At 44.8% G+C, this 15,148-nt stretch overlaps 2 protein-coding genes across 5 annotated transcripts in view; one reads left to right on the plus strand and one right to left on the minus strand.

Annotated features, from left to right (window-relative positions):
* Window positions 1-4,461: 4,461 nt before the first annotated feature.
* Window positions 4,462-7,669, minus strand: RGS9BP (regulator of G protein signaling 9 binding protein). Its single transcript, XM_077132266.1, has one exon. It carries the CDS (start codon window positions 7,219-7,221, stop codon window positions 6,508-6,510), a length of 714 nt encoding a protein of 237 aa, XP_076988381.1. The 5' UTR covers window positions 7,222-7,669; the 3' UTR covers window positions 4,462-6,507.
* A 653-nt stretch (window positions 7,670-8,322) lies between these two features.
* The window catches only part of ANKRD27 (ankyrin repeat domain 27), a 68,521-nt gene continuing 61,695 nt past the window's right edge, over window positions 8,323-15,148 (plus strand). For 2 of the 4 annotated variants that reach the window (XR_013163510.1, XM_077132269.1), the window contains exon 1: window positions 8,323-8,456. The gene's annotated coding sequence lies outside the window, so the exon portion shown is untranslated. The remainder of the gene's footprint in view (window positions 8,457-15,148) is intronic. The other 2 variants (XM_077132267.1, XM_077132268.1) reach the window with 1 other exon arrangement.

The raw sequence follows: 15,148 nt of genomic DNA on the forward strand, positions 1-15,148 counted from the left end.
CCCATCCTGGTAGGTCACATGCCACAGCCGCAGGCGAGGAGGACCACATCCCATCCACTGAGGATGGTGACCGCTAGCAGGAATGCTTTCTCGTACACTTGACTTTTCATGATAAAAAATAGGATCACCGCGCAGTTGTCGAGTTTTGCAGGCCCACACGAACCGTGCCTATGGAAACTAATGAATAAACCGGATACCAAATTATAAATTTCCCACTGCATAGGGTATGGTTCTCCTTGAATTGCTGTCCCCCAAAATGTGCTATGCATATGAAGATCTATAAGGAAATATTTAGAAGTGAAAATATTTGTTAAGGCAATGGGATTTTGAGTTCTGTAGTCAATGTGAGAGAGTGAAAAAACCAGTTGGTGAGTATCATTGGTGGTTAGTGGATAAATAAGATGAAACCGTCTAAGCCCTAGAAGACTGGGTTAAACAAAATTCACATTGAATGACCAGTAACACCCTGTGCTCCAAAAATCACCACATAAAAATTACTTCTCAAAATGGTCGCTCTGAAAAGGTTCACAAAAGTTGTTTTCTCAAAATATATGCATTCCAATTATATGCCATTCTAGAAAAGGAAAAACTGTAAGGACAGAAATCAAATCATTGGTTGCCAAAGGTTGGGTGGAAGGAAAAGATGGACTATTATAGAAAGGGCATGGAGAACTTTTGGGGGATGATGGAAACTTCTTTATCTTGATTGTAGTGACTGTTATATGATACATGTATTTGTCAGAACTCAAAACTGTTCACTTAAAAGGTGAATTTTATTGTTATTGAGGTATAACTTAAATACTTCTACTTTAAAGATATATGGATTCCAATTTCTACATCAACGTGAATTTCCCTCTGTAACCTAGAACTTTTTATTATACACTTCTTATTTTGTCAGGTATATCTAGCTTTAACCTTCAAATTACCTTTTAACAAATTTCATCTATTATAGAAAGAGAAATGTTTTCATAAATACGTATCTCTTGCCCAACTGTGTTGCTTCCACGCTGGGGAGCGGTGTGCAAAGGATATTAAGGAATGACGAGCGAGACAGACGGGATCAGGGGGTCTGAAGCTCAGTGGTAACAGACAACTTTATTCTTAACTAGTTCCTGCTTATATACTGCAGGGTTCATATGACAAAGAGTAGGCATGCACCTGGAGAGAATACAGAGTGCTTACTTAAGATGTCCATAAAGAACCTGAGGCTAAGACAAACTAAACATTCTCTTTCTCCCAGACTGTTTTCCATTAAGCAGATAACAGTCTCCACAGAGTACTACTGCCACCACTCTGAAGCCAGCTGTTCTCAACAAATTCAGCAGGTCTTGTTTTAACCCTTGCTCCTACACAACTATACAATTTTTGGAACTTCTAAAATAGTGTAATAAACAATAACAGCAGTGGCAGCTAACATTTGTTGGGTCCTGTGTCAGGAAAAAGTATTATCCCAACACCCCTATGCAGTATAGGCTGAAATACTCCCAATGTACAGATAAAAACATTGAGGTAGGAGATTAAGGAACATCTTCAATTAGATATGATCTGAACCACTCTGTACCTGATTCTGTAGTATAAGCCCTTAACCTCTATGCTATTATATCTTGATACTGTGAGCTTCTCATCCCCCAGGCTAATATTCCAAAAGTATTTTGCTTTGCTTTTTTGAGATGGTTCAGAAATTATTTCTAATGTATTATTATTTCTGTTGTTTATTATTTCTGAGATTCTGTTAAAATTTATATTTTAATGACAATCCTTCCTTGATGATAAGAGCATTCAAAATTTTATTGTAAAAACAATATAACAAAAATTTTTTAAAAACACTATAATCCATTATATTTTTAAATATTTCTTTGTAGATCTCCATATGTATAATATTTATAAAAGCAGGGTACAATCAACTTTGCTTTCTGGCAACAGTATATTAAAAGGACTATTTAAAATCATTTTACCATCTGGATCTCTCAGTTGGTTTATTTACATTGGTCACAGAAGTCTTGAGATCTCAATATTATAAAACCTAAAAACCAAAGGATGAAGATGCCCAAGATCTTCATAGTACTGCAATGAAAATACCCAGAATCCTTTGTGGAATGAGATGGAAAATAAGTAAATGAATGTAAGGAACGTTTTTCCAGAAATCCGTCTTGTTATAGATGCAGAGCTGCACCATCCGCCTTGGTCAGGTCCTGAGAAGCAGAAGAAAAGTATTTGAAATATGACTTTGTTGTGTGCTGACCATGGCCACACTGTGGAGACCTACTATTCTTGCTGTGGAGACCTACTATTCTTCCAGGATTCCATCCCATATTAAAAGATGAGTCTAATCATATTTGGAAATTTGTAATCCTATAACGTTTCTGAACATCTCTTTATGTAATGAAATTCTGTGAAGGATAAACATGTTAATCAAAATATTCACTTCCATTCAAATGTCCATGAAGAAGTAAGATTGAGAATATTTTTTGAAAATCGCAGTAAGTGGCCAAATCATTTGAGAATGCCTTTTTCCATTAAGTTTTAAATGCTGCATATTATCTTTACTTTTTTTTTTTTTTTACTTATAAATAAACATTTTAGTTACAAGCAGCATTCAAAGAGTAACCACAGAGCTCTTAGCTGCACCTTGGAGCTATAGCCACATACGAAACACACCTGTGCTGTGCTCAGGGTGCCTGACATCAAGAAACTAATGCAGTTACAGTTCTGAGGCCACCACATTACTGACAATACAATTCTCCCAGGCTCCACGATAAATGATAGTGTTTTGTACTTGCAGTTTCCCAGAATCAGTTTAGGTGGCCTGATTGCTAGATAAAAGATTGTTTTAATAAACACTGGGCTTTTTAAATAAATATAAGGTCTAGTACATAGAGTTCCTTGAAATTTGAATTCCTAATCTAATTTAAATACTGCAAATAAAAAGCATTTATTCAAATTTGCTTTTAAATCCATCTCACTAATTCTGATGTGGAATAAAATCACAGAAAGCTTAGTCAAGTCTCAGTTTTAAACTTAATATGGAATTTTACCAGCAGACTATTTTTAGATAATAATCTCTTAAACTGTATGACTCCATTTCAAAATGCACCAAAACAGACAAACAAAACACCCGCCCAAAACAAAACAAAACCTTTCTTGTTTAATAGCATTGTTAAATGTTTTTTTTTTTCGCATGGGCAGGCGCCAGGAATTGAAACCTTGTCTCCGACATGGCAGGCGAGAACGCTGCCTGCTTAGCCACTGTGGCCCACCGTTTGTTAAATGTTTTAAGTGATAAAGGGATTTTTGAGTTTATCAGTCAGGAACCCCCATTTCACAAATGAGGGATGTGAGGCACAGGGAGGTCAATGACTTGGCTGAGGTACCTGGAGCTAAAGGCAGAGCCCCCTGCCCAGTTGTTGGGCCTTCCAGGAGGAGGCACTCCTCGAGGGAATGCAAAGGTGAGTCCTACAGCACAGTATTTCTCAGGCTGGCACACAGGCTTGCACCCTTAGAATAGAACAGAAAACTAACATTCTGAAAAAAAAAAATAGCTAAAAATATAGCAATATGAACATTGAAAAGGGAAATACAGCATAATCAGGGTCTTCATGAAAATCACAACTCTCTTCAACCAAAACTACTTTTTAGTCATTCAGCATCACATATCTTTTATGTTGCTTACTGTAAACATTAGGTAAATTGTAAAGTTGACACTCTTATTTACCAAAAATAATTTTCCCTTGAGGCATTTCAAAGCCTAGGTTTTTAGAACACATGAAAAGGAATTTGCCAGGCACTTCTTGCTCCTACAAACTTTTTAAAACCAATAGCAAAAGTTCAGAACTCATACTTCTGAAAAATAGTTCTCCTGATAAGTGCCTTGAGATCCCAAGTTCTTGTCTTTTCAGTGTCAAAGTAGCCATTTTCCCAAAAGAGCCAAGGTTACTTTCTCTTTGCAGGTATTAACTTCACAAAATTGGAAATTTATAATAGCATTTAACTTTGGGAATAAAGCTTTGCCTTTAACTTGGATTTTAATTTGGGAAAATGAATGTTCTCTCCCATAGACTTAATTCTTAACCTCATCATATGTATCTTACATTAAATATTTTTATTTTTTGTTGTTTTATCTATCACATGTCTTAATATAAGATTATTCCAAATATTTGTAGAAAATTAATGACTTTAGTATCAAACATCTAAGTTGGCTCAGGCATCTATCAGACTGGAATTACATATAGAAATTACATATGGAATTACATATAGAAATGAGACCAGAGACTAGAAAGAAGCCTATTGCATGAGTGAGAGCAGAAAGTGATTTTGCTCATGTCATATAGCAGAAGTTCTATTAGGCAATGTTATAACTCCAGATAATGCCAAATATTCCTAATTTTTAACATTTGATTTCAAAATCAAAGGGCTGTTTGGGTTAACAGGCCCATAGGATGAATATATTTGTTGTAATTCTGCTTTTTTTTTTTTTTGCAACATTTAATCATGGATTTCAGTGAGCAGAGAATGCTCAGAATTAGGTGTACATCTGATTGCACAAATAATTAAATGCCCAGGAATCTGCTAAGTAAATGGAAAGAGTGACAGCAAAGAAACTTCTCTGTCCAAATTGCTCTCGATGAAATCTGACTGCTGAGGAGAAGTGGAAGTGGGCTGGGGTGGGAGAGTGGAGGGTGAGGAAGTGGTCTGGCCTTATAGAAATGGGGGCCCAGACTGCACTCCTGCTGCTGTTTACCTCTGTGCTGAGGGGACTAAGGTCCCTTGTGAAAAACTGCTAATTCCTGCCTCCTCTTCCCCTTTTTATCCCCCTTCTGGGATAAAAAGAAAAAAAAAAAAAGTCCTTGTCAGTTTTCTATCCCCTTCTGGGATAAAAAGAAAAAAAAAAAATCCTTGTCAGTTTTCAGCCAAACCAAAGTCTGTTTTTCAGCCTCACTTCTCCAAGAATGCCACAGAGCCTTCTCTCCCAATAGACTACAGGTAGGAGATGATAGCTCTGCTCAGGCAAATTCTAGCCTGAGATTCAGGGCGTTCCCCACATTTCCCTATTTACTGACCAAAAGACGCAGTAGCCAGTTACCCTCTTCCACCTACACCTGTGGTTCCCATAGTTTTCACTATGACCTAGTGTCTTCAAGAACATACATTTTTACTTTTTTTTTTTCTTGGCATGGGCAGACTCCGGAAATGGAACCTGGGTCTCCAGCACGGCAGGCGGGAATTCTGCCACTGTGCCACCATTGCACTGCCCAAGAATATAGATTTTTAAAAATAGTTGCAGGTATATGTTTAGTTACATATGTATGTATGTAATGACCACACTGTTTGACACTTAGGCAAGTATGAATACAGAGCCAAATGTTCCCTTATAAAAACTACAACCCAGGTTTGAGGATAAACACTGTGGTTATGTGATTTTCCTCTCAAATGATTACTGTTTTTTAAAAAGCATCTTAAATTCCAAGTTAAAGCTATTACATTTAGCCCAGTCTCAAAGCTGCTTTGCTCAAAACCTCTGTGGGCCAGCAATGCCACCCCACCTTCTCAGGGCAGGGTTGGTCACTGAACTGTGTAGCTCCCTCCAAAGCCATACACCTATTGGTCAGCAAGCAAATTCTGGGTGAAGGATAGGATTAAAAGCCCTAAAGAGGATTCCCTAGCCCCTTCCAAAGGAGGATCAAACAATCTAGTCTAGTACTGGAACAAAAATAAGCCCCAGTGAAGGAGAAAGTGCCCGTTTAAACGGCATGTAGACTTTCCTAAATCCTCCCTGCCACCAGGATTGGATAGGGAAACTCTCTTCAGCAGGCAAGTGTGTGCAATGAACCCAAGCTGGTGAAAGTAGGTTCAGTGGCCCTTCTCTGGTTCCTAAGTAGAGTCAGATCCTGTGCAGCAGCAGGATGTCACTACCCAACTTCTTCTAGCTCCTTTTTGTGACTAATGGATAAAGTGTGCCAAGAAGCACAAAAGTGCACCAAATAGAAAGCACTTTACATGAATTTCTATTTGCACATCTAAGCTTATGTCCCAAAGTATTATTGCAATTTGTTTCTTGTCCAGGAAACCAAACAATCCCCTCTTCATGGTACATTCCACTTCAACCCTTTTCCACATTGCCCTATGTGGCATATAGTGGTGGGGACACTAAGGTCAGATCCGCTAAATGCCCCAGCAGCACACTCAGTAACCCATTAACTCGGAGGGATCTGGGGTTACAGTGGGCAGTCTTCTATTAATAGGGTATAAAGCTCTTGAAGACCTTAGCGGTAATGCCCTGACAGACGGCGCAAAGTTAACTCTTCCCGGTCTAGCAAGAAGAAACCATGTCCTGCAGAGGCATATGTGTGCTTGGAATGTGCAATGTACACGCACACACACACACAGGTGGTTTTAGAACAGTTTTCCCTAAACCTGCCAGACCCTTCAGCCATCCGGAGTCTCGGCAACGGGACTCGTTCCTAGAGGAGTGATCCTGGGCAGAGGACCGTGGCGGCGGGCGGCCGTCGGTCAGCTCAGCTTCGCTACGCACACTGCCAGGGCCACAGCTACCAACAGCACGGCACTGAAAACGGTGGCGGCCAGAGCCTTGCTCTGATCGCAGGGCCCGGAACGCTCTTCCACCGACACGCAGCCGGCGGAGGAAGCACCTGCGCTGGCACCAGACAGGAGCTCGGCGCCGGGGGCCTGCCGAGCCTGCATCGTCCAGCGGGGCACGTTGACCTTCATCTCCATGTTGAGGATCATCTCGCCCATCTGAAGGATCTCGCTTTCCAGCTTGCTCAAGTCTGTCACATCGAAGTTACTATCCTCCTCTTGCCGCAGGCTGCCGGCGCCCAGAGCGCGCGCCGCCACGCCTGCCTCGCCACCCTCCAAGCCTGTGCGCACCAGCTGCCGTCGCGATGCATGCAGCGGGAACTCGGTGCCAAGTGCCAGCGCGCGCCTCATGTCGCCCTCCAGTAGGTCTAGGCAGCCGGAGAAGGCCACCCAGAGGTGTTCGAACTCCGCCCGCTCCTCGGTGTCCAAGCTTCGGTCGCGCAGCGCGGCGGTCAGCGCAGCGCGGGTAGCCACCGCCAGCCCCTGCGCCTTTTGGCATATCTTCTGCAGCTCCTCCCGCAGGTTCTGTGAGTCCGCTGAACCGCCGACGGTCAATACGAGGTTGTGGTAGCAGGCGGTCGTCCTGTTGAGCGCGTCCAACAGTCTCTTGCTCTCCTCCCTTGCCATGGCAGGGTGCTCCGGACGGAACCGCCGCCCGCTAGCCTCTCGGCTTCACGCCCTCAGCTGGGCGGGAAGCGGCCAGCCCGGACGCCAGACCCAGGCCGGGCGGCGTGTGTGCTCCTCATGGCCAGAGAGTCGCTCGACTGCTGCGGCTGCAGTCTGCTGAGCTGGCTTGGGCCCGCGATAAGCGCCTCCGCGGGTTAAGCGCGGAGAGGGAGTCCGGTTAACTGCCGTCTGGGCGCTGGTCCATCTTCCCCTCCGAGTCACACGCCGCGTCTTTGTCTGCGGGTCGTCTCCACGGTGGCCCCCTGCGAAGCCCCGGGAGCGACCCCCATCTCCTCCGACGCCGACGTCAGGGAAAGCCGGCCGCCAAGGCTCGAGATCCGTTTTAGCTTCTACCGAGTCGGATTTCCCCGAGCTGCCCATTCCCGCCCATCTGTGCCGGGCGCTTCCACCCCCACCTCAATCCCCGGGACCAGGGATAGGCGGGGCTCCGCGTGGGGCAGTCACGTGAGGGTCCCCCATCTCTCTCTCTCTCTCTCTCTCTCTCTCTCTCTCTCTCTCTCTCTCTCTCTCTCTCTCTCTCTCTCTCTCTCTCTCTCTCTCACTCTCTGCAGTTCTAGAATGTTAGCGCTCGGCCAATCCAACTGTCCACTACTACATGGAGAAACTGATACCTAGGGTAAAAGGGGGTCTAGGTTACGCGGGGTCTCTGCAATTGAGGAACCCTAACTCTCAGATCATGCCGGCGACAGGGAGTGGTGTGACTCGTAGGTGTGGGCATCTTCGTCTCCAAAGTGGCCATGAAGGGCGAGCCGAGGGGCTGGAAGGCTCCTGGGTGGAGCCGTCCCAGTCCATCTCCCTTTCCATCGACCCAGTCCGGACCCCACCCCTAGTGTCAGATCTGCGTTCGGCTCCTCCCCATCGCGTTCCGGGCAGGCGCACTCGGCGTCACTGGGCTGGGCCTCCTGAGGAGGAAGCGCTGTGAGCAGCCTGAACCCCACCCAGGTCTGTACCCGACTCGGTGATGGCTCGGCGCACCTGTCACTCTGAGAAGCGGCGGCCACTTATTGGGCGGACCGGTGGCCCTGGGGGGATACGCCCAACGGCGGAGTAAGGGGGCGGGAGGCGGAGCGGAGCTGGCGCTCAGGTTTGGTAAGCGCCGAGGTCTGAGCTGAGGGGCTGGGAGGTACCGACGCCGCTTCGGGATGGGCAGGAGTGAAACTATGTAGCCTTTCTGAGTAAGTGTCCTCCCGTTTGTCTCGGTCCGCGCCTTCCCTCCCTCTGAGCGCTGCGTCTTGGGGCGGGGTGGCCAGGCTGGGCCCCGGAGCAGGGAGGGGGAGGGGCTCTCTTTCCTCCCCTACTCAGCCAGCCCCGGGCGGCGTCCGTGCGCCTCCAATCCTGGACTAGGGGGTCCTTCCGGTCTCAGAGGGCCCGGGCCCCTCTCCAGGGGCTGCTTCTCGTCTCCCAGTACAGTCTGCAGCAGGGCGCGCTCTGCGGAATCTGTCCCTCGTGTCCCGGAGGCGGGGGGCCCAAGGAATGCGTTCCTTGACCCCTCGGCTCCTGGGCAGGTCCCAGGGCAGGTCCCAGAACCCGGGAGCTCAGACCTGGGGGCAGCGGGTGGGGCCGTCATTCCTGGGCGGAGCCGCCTCCGAGATTTGCAGGGGGTAAGAGGACTGTGGATGGGGGCGTTGTGTTGTGGCCCCTGGAGAGACCTGGGTGGGAGAGGGATGGGAGACGCTGACTCCCTCTCCCAGGGCGTGGATAAGTAAAACTCTCAAGCACCAGAGGTCCTCCTGACTCCGGGTCTCTTCTGCTCTTTTCGTTGAAAATGGATGGCTTAGAGGTGCTGTAGCTAAGCGGTGTCCCTCTGGCGACCTCTCGAGTTTCAGGGGACTTGAGTGCTGGTTGCCTGCACTGGGTCGCGGGAGGTAGTGATGCACCTCCGTTAAGGATTTAAGACTTACTGAGAATGAGCGGCCCACTAAAGATTACGAGGTAGCCTGCTAGCTGAGATTTTCAGTTTATGGGTTTCATAGAGAGACCCCCATTTGGATTAAATAACTACCCCCTTCTCCTGTAGCCCTAGAGAAGAGCAGTGGATATTAACGTTTGGAGATCTGCCTCGTGGAGCATGGTGTTGAGGCATTCGAGTGCGAGTCACTGGTTAATGGAAGGGTGCTGATACCATGGCCACCTTCTGCAGAGGGGGATCACAGCCCCCTTCCCTACCCCATCCCCAGGCCTGCACCAGGGTTTTGACAGGATTAGGAGTTTGGGGAACAAAGATGAGTGGAAGTGGCAGAGCTCATCAGTTTTGGGATCTTTGGGGGCAGCAGTGGAAGATAAGCGGACAGAGGCCCCCAACACTAAGCCGAGAAGTTCAGAGATCATTTATTAGGGAGTGGAGGGGAATCCCTTGAAGAATGCTGCACAGATTTTAGTGTGTGGGGGATATATGGGTTTGAGTGAGAACCAGGAGGTAGATCCTGTGGGACTTGCAGGGGAAGGTACATATACTTCTCCTGACCAGGCCAAGGGTCAGGAAAGCAATTGGGGCTCTGAAGTTGGGTAGACTGAGTTTCCTAACATGTATCTTGGGTGAGCGTCTCAGGGCCTCAGTTTACTACCTGAAATAATCCTGCGTGGCATTACGGCAAGAATGAGCTGTAGTTTCTGCAGAGGGCCTGGGTAGTTCTTGTTAGTGCCTCCTTGTGGGTATTAGCCTGTTTGTCTTCAGGAGTTCTGATGTGGTTTATGAGTCGCCAGTATTAGATTGGTATCCAGTAACCTCATCCCCTCAGAGAGAGGCAGCGGAATGAACGTCAGAGACCACGTGATGGTAAGATACCAAACCTAGAAAGGATTCAGATTAGAAGAATCTGACCTGGTTTGCCCTGATGTTGCCTCTCTATCTGAGAGATGCTGGGAAGCGGCCCGTGGAGCCCTTGCCCTTCTGCCCATGATGCAGGCAGGGATACGAGTGCATAGAGGCTGCACCTGCCAGCTCCAGGAGCAGGTTGCTGGAATGGCATTCCGAGGGATACCTGTGCACCTCCAAACTTTCCTGCTCCCTTGGTGCTCATATCCTCACTCTGGGGAGGAGGATAGGGTCGTCACTCCCTCTCTGATCCTCTGCATTTCAGCTGTCACTGGGCACTCACTCCCCCCACTATCTCAGTTTGTTTTGGCTTCTCACTCTTTGTGCCTGCTTGGCCATTGACTTGGACCAGCCCCTCTCCTCACTCTAGGTATGGCAGTGGATTTCCAGCCCCCTCACTGGGAACTTGAGCTTCCTCGAACACCCCGCTCTCGTTTTGTTCAAATGTGCAAGCAATTACTGTGTACCTACAGCGAGCCAGGCACAGGGCTGGGTGCCTTGGTGAGGAGCGTTCAGAAGAATATGGAAAAGAGCCATCCTTGACAGAAGTTACAGACAGTAACAGACATGACTGTAATACCATGTATTACCTCATCAGCTTCCATTTAGTATTAAACATAGATGGATAGAAAGTTTTCCTCTTTCTCCTGTTTCTTCTGAGTCACAAATTAAACTAAGTGGAGAATATTGCTTACCAGTTGAAAAACTGCCTGGTTTGTCCCTGGTCAGTGCCTTTGGACAGGACCTTGAAAGGGCAGGAACAGCTACAGTGAGTGAGATTTGGCCAGAGGGTTTCTCCGGAGGCACAGGTTTCCCTGTGCTGGACTCTGTTGGGTCAGGCTGCATGCTGTCACGAGATGGTTCCTGGCCACCAGGACTCGTCTGGATGGTGGAAGACCACAGGACCACTGCCTCCTGAAATGCCTGATGCAACTTTGAGGCCTGACATAGCTCATCTCTTCTTAGGGTAACTTTAAATAATCATATTCAGGGATATTTTGGTATCTCCAACTCCACTAGATTTTTTTATTAATTGTCTCGTTGTCTGAACTCGGGCAAGGGTAGACTTTTTTTTTTTTTAAAGAGTTTTATAAGAGGATTCTCTCATCTTACTGTTTCTCCCCCAAAAAAGTCAGTTTACTTTGCTTTTTCACTTAAAATGTAGGATTAATCCTTGCACGTAAACTTGGAAATTAAATTATTTTTAAGCTTTTACCCCTGTATAAAAAGGCAACACTGGTGTGAAGCACTAGATTGTATGTAATTATTAAATGTTTCTAACCCTGGCTCAGAAAAGTTGAGAACAAGGCTGGACAGAGCTCTTTGAATCCCTATTCCTGGGTGGCTTGAGACTAGATAACAGCAAGCTCTGTCCCATTCACCAGCAATGATTGATAAGTGTCTTGTGTGTTTACATGGTTTGTATACTTGATCTGAATGTTTTGATGTAGTATTCAGGGACCTAACTTGGTACTGTCCCTCTCTGACCTACTCTGCTTGGTTTCTTGTTATTTTCCTGGACTCATCTCATCCAGTCACATAAAAATTTACCCTTGGGACCTCTGCGTCCACACAAAACCTGTTTCTGCCTGCTGAACCTTTGTTCCTGCTCTCCGGACGGTTGCCTCCTCATCCCCCCCCCCCGCTCCCCCCGCCGCTGCTCCCTCTCCATCTGGTCTTTCCCTCCCCCAACCTGTAGCTCTTTGGGTTTGTTTTTACTTCTCTGGTGCAAGTTCCTTGCCTCCTGACTAGGTTGCTAGGACCCTCCTCAAGCCCACCCTTGCCACCTCCCCCTTGGGGGCAGAGGGTGCTGGTGCACTGCCAGCATCTCCTCAGAGAAACTGAAGAAGTATCTCTTTCCAGCTTCAGTCTGACTATATCATATCCTGTTTCTCATTAGGTTTTAGCTCAAAGCATCTATACTTTTGCTCTCTGCCATGTAAATCACATTAACCAGTTGTTCTTTGGGGGACATATAAAAGGATTATCTGGGCTCCAGTAATAATTGAATTCAACAGTTTGAATACCTGTATTGTTGCTGAGATATCCCTGGGGCACAGGATGGGATTATTCGCAGCCACTTTCTTGCCAGGCCCTTCTCCCTAAGAGGATTTACGTGGAGCTCAGGGACCTCCCTCAGGCAGTCCTCCAGGAAGGTCTACAAGCAAGACAGCTCTGACTGGGCCCAGGGAATTCAGGGTGGGGCAGGTATGGCTGATTATCATGGAGACTTTAACACTAGGGGATATAAAGTATGATTTCCTTTCCATCCGTGGCTCATCATTAATTTTTATTTTATTTTACATGATGTTCATAGTGGTTACTCAAATGGTTTTAGAACAAATTCTGACTTCTGTGTGACCTTGAGTCAGCCACTTAACCTCTCTGAGCCTCAGTTTCCTCACCTGCAACATGAAGCTAATGTTACCAACTTAGGTATAATTACTCTGAGCATTAACATAGGATAAGAATGAACAATAACAATGTACCACACCAAATGTACCACAAAGGTCAGTAATGGGGAGAGGGGGAGTGGAGAAGGGGTATGGGAGTTTTTATTTTTGGAGTAATGAAAATGTTCTAAAACTGATTGTGGTGATGAATGCACAACTATGTAATGATACTGTGAATCACTGATTGTACACTTTTGATGGACTATATGGTATGTGAAAATGTCTTAACAAAATTGCATTAAAAAAAATGGGATGAGGACATTCAGGAGTTAGTGCAGTGCCTGGAGCAAGGATGTTCCCAAAGGGTGGCTGTTATAATCAGTAGCTGTCAGCCTGCAGAATTCCTAATGCATTTTCACGTTTTGTAGATGGGATTAGCATCTACAATCAGTTAACTTTGAAGTAAAGGAGATTACCTTCCATAATGGCCCTCATCCAGTCAGCCAAAGGCAGTAAAAGCAAAGAACTGGGGTTTCCTAGAGAAGACCTGCCTCAAGACTAGAACTCCTGTTTGAGGTGGCAGCTGGCTAGGCTGCCCTATGGATTTCAGAGTGACGATTGCAGGATTTACTCTTTTAGAAACTTGTGGCCTGCAGGTCTGCTTGACAGATCTCAGACTTGCCAGTCCCCACAATCGTGTGAGCCAATTCTTTAAAATAAATCTCTTAATATATTTATACATATATCCTGTTGGTTCTGTTTCTCTGGAGAACCCTGGCACAGTTTGGTGTTTTCCCAACGAGGCATTTTGGAATGTTGTTTCATAGTAAAGTATTGCAGTTTTTCATTTATATTTAATCAGTCTGATTATATCAAGAAGGTTTCACTTGGTGCTCTTTAATATTTGCTAATTTTTACTTTTTAATGAAGAAGACCTCAGGCTCAGGCTTGGAACTTTTGACAGGCAGTAGTATCTAATTAGTTTTTTTTTTTTTTTTTTAATTTTTACCATGAAATATGACATATACAAAGAAAAGAAAGAGAAAGTAATAATTTAAAAACTATAATTCAACAAGTAGTTACAGAACAGATTTCAGAGTTTGCTATGGGTTGCCATTCCACTATTTCAGATTTTTCCTTCTAGCTGCCTCTAAAACACTGGAGGCTAGAAGAAATATTAATATAATGATTCAGCAGTCATACTCACTTGTTAAATCCTGTCTTCTCTGTTATAACTCCTACTGCTCCTTTGATCCTTCTCCCAGTCATTAGGGGTGTATGGGCTATGCTCATTAAGCTTTTTCATGTTGGAAAGGGGTTTGAATAATATGGGATGGGAAATGAAACAAGTTGATGTTTTGGAGAGCCTGGCCCCTTTATGTTTCAGGACCTCTCTGATCTAGGAACCCATTTGGAGGTTTTAGGTTACTGGAAGGTAATCCTAGTACATGGAACCTTTATAGAATCTCACATAAAGCCCTAGGTGTAATTAGGTTTTAAATAACATCAATTTTTAAAAAAATTTTATTATGAAATATAGCATATATGCAAAGAAGTGGTAAATTTCAAAGTACATTTTAACAAGTAGTGTTAGAACAGATTTAAAAGTATAGTATGGGTTACGGTTTCTACCACTTTAGGTATTTCTGAGACTGAAAACTAAAAAGAAGTACCAATATTATTTATTCAGTAGTCATACTCATTTGTTAAATTATATCTTCTCTGTTACCACTCCTCTTCCTCCTTTGATCCTTCTCCCAATCTTTAGGGATATTTGGGCTATGCCCATTCTAACTTCATGTTGAAAAGAGTGTTGACAGAGGGTAGGGGGATGCAATTGGTTGATATTCTTGGAGAGACTGGTATTTCTAGGTTTCAAGGCTTATCTGGCCTAGGAACCTTTTGGAGGTTAAAGGTTTATTTTATTTTATTGTTTCATAACTTTTTTACTGTGAACTATATACGAAAAAGTAATACATTTCAAAGTATATTGTAATAAGTAGTTATAGAACAGATTTCAGAGTTTGGTAAGGGTTTATCCTTCTAGCTTCTCCAAGACATTGGAGACTATAAGAAATATGATTATAATGATTCAGCAGTCATATTCATTTGCTAAATCCTATGTTCTCTGTCACAGCTCCTCTTTCTCCTTTGATTCTTCTTCCAATCTTTAAGCATATTTGTGGTATGCTCATTCTGACTTTTTCATATTGGAAAGAGCTGTTGAGAATATGGAATGGGGGATGGAACTAAGTGATGTTCTAGAGAGGCTGGCCCCTCTGGGTTTCAGGACCCCCGTCTGGCGATTGTAGGTTTCTGGAAAGGAATCTTAGTGCATAAAGCTTTTAGAGAATCATAGAGTCCTAGGTGTTCTTTTAGGGTTAACAGGAATGGTTTAGTTGGGGGTTGGCAAACTGTGGTAATTAGCAGTATCTAGCTGAAGCTTGTGTAAGAGTAGCCTCCAGAAGAAGAGAGTCTCTCCATTCTATTCTTTTTTTTTTTTTTTTTTTTTTTTTAAAGGAAAGACAGAGAGAAGGAAGGAAGGATAGAAGGAAGGAAGGAAGGGAAACATCTTTAAACATTTTCTTGTTTTATTGTATTCTGTTTCTCCGTTTTTGTTACATGGGCTGGGGCCGGGAATCGAACCGAGGTCCTCCGG

Source organism: Tamandua tetradactyla, chromosome 16, assembly GCF_023851605.1.
Source record: "Tamandua tetradactyla isolate mTamTet1 chromosome 16, mTamTet1.pri, whole genome shotgun sequence".
NCBI lineage: Eukaryota > Metazoa > Chordata > Mammalia > Pilosa > Myrmecophagidae > Tamandua > Tamandua tetradactyla.

Excerpts from the sequence above, each read along its gene's own strand:
- RGS9BP (XM_077132266.1), bottom strand. The coding sequence starts at position 7,221 with ATGGCAAGGGAGGAGAGCAAGAGACTGTTGGACGCGCTCAACAGGACG.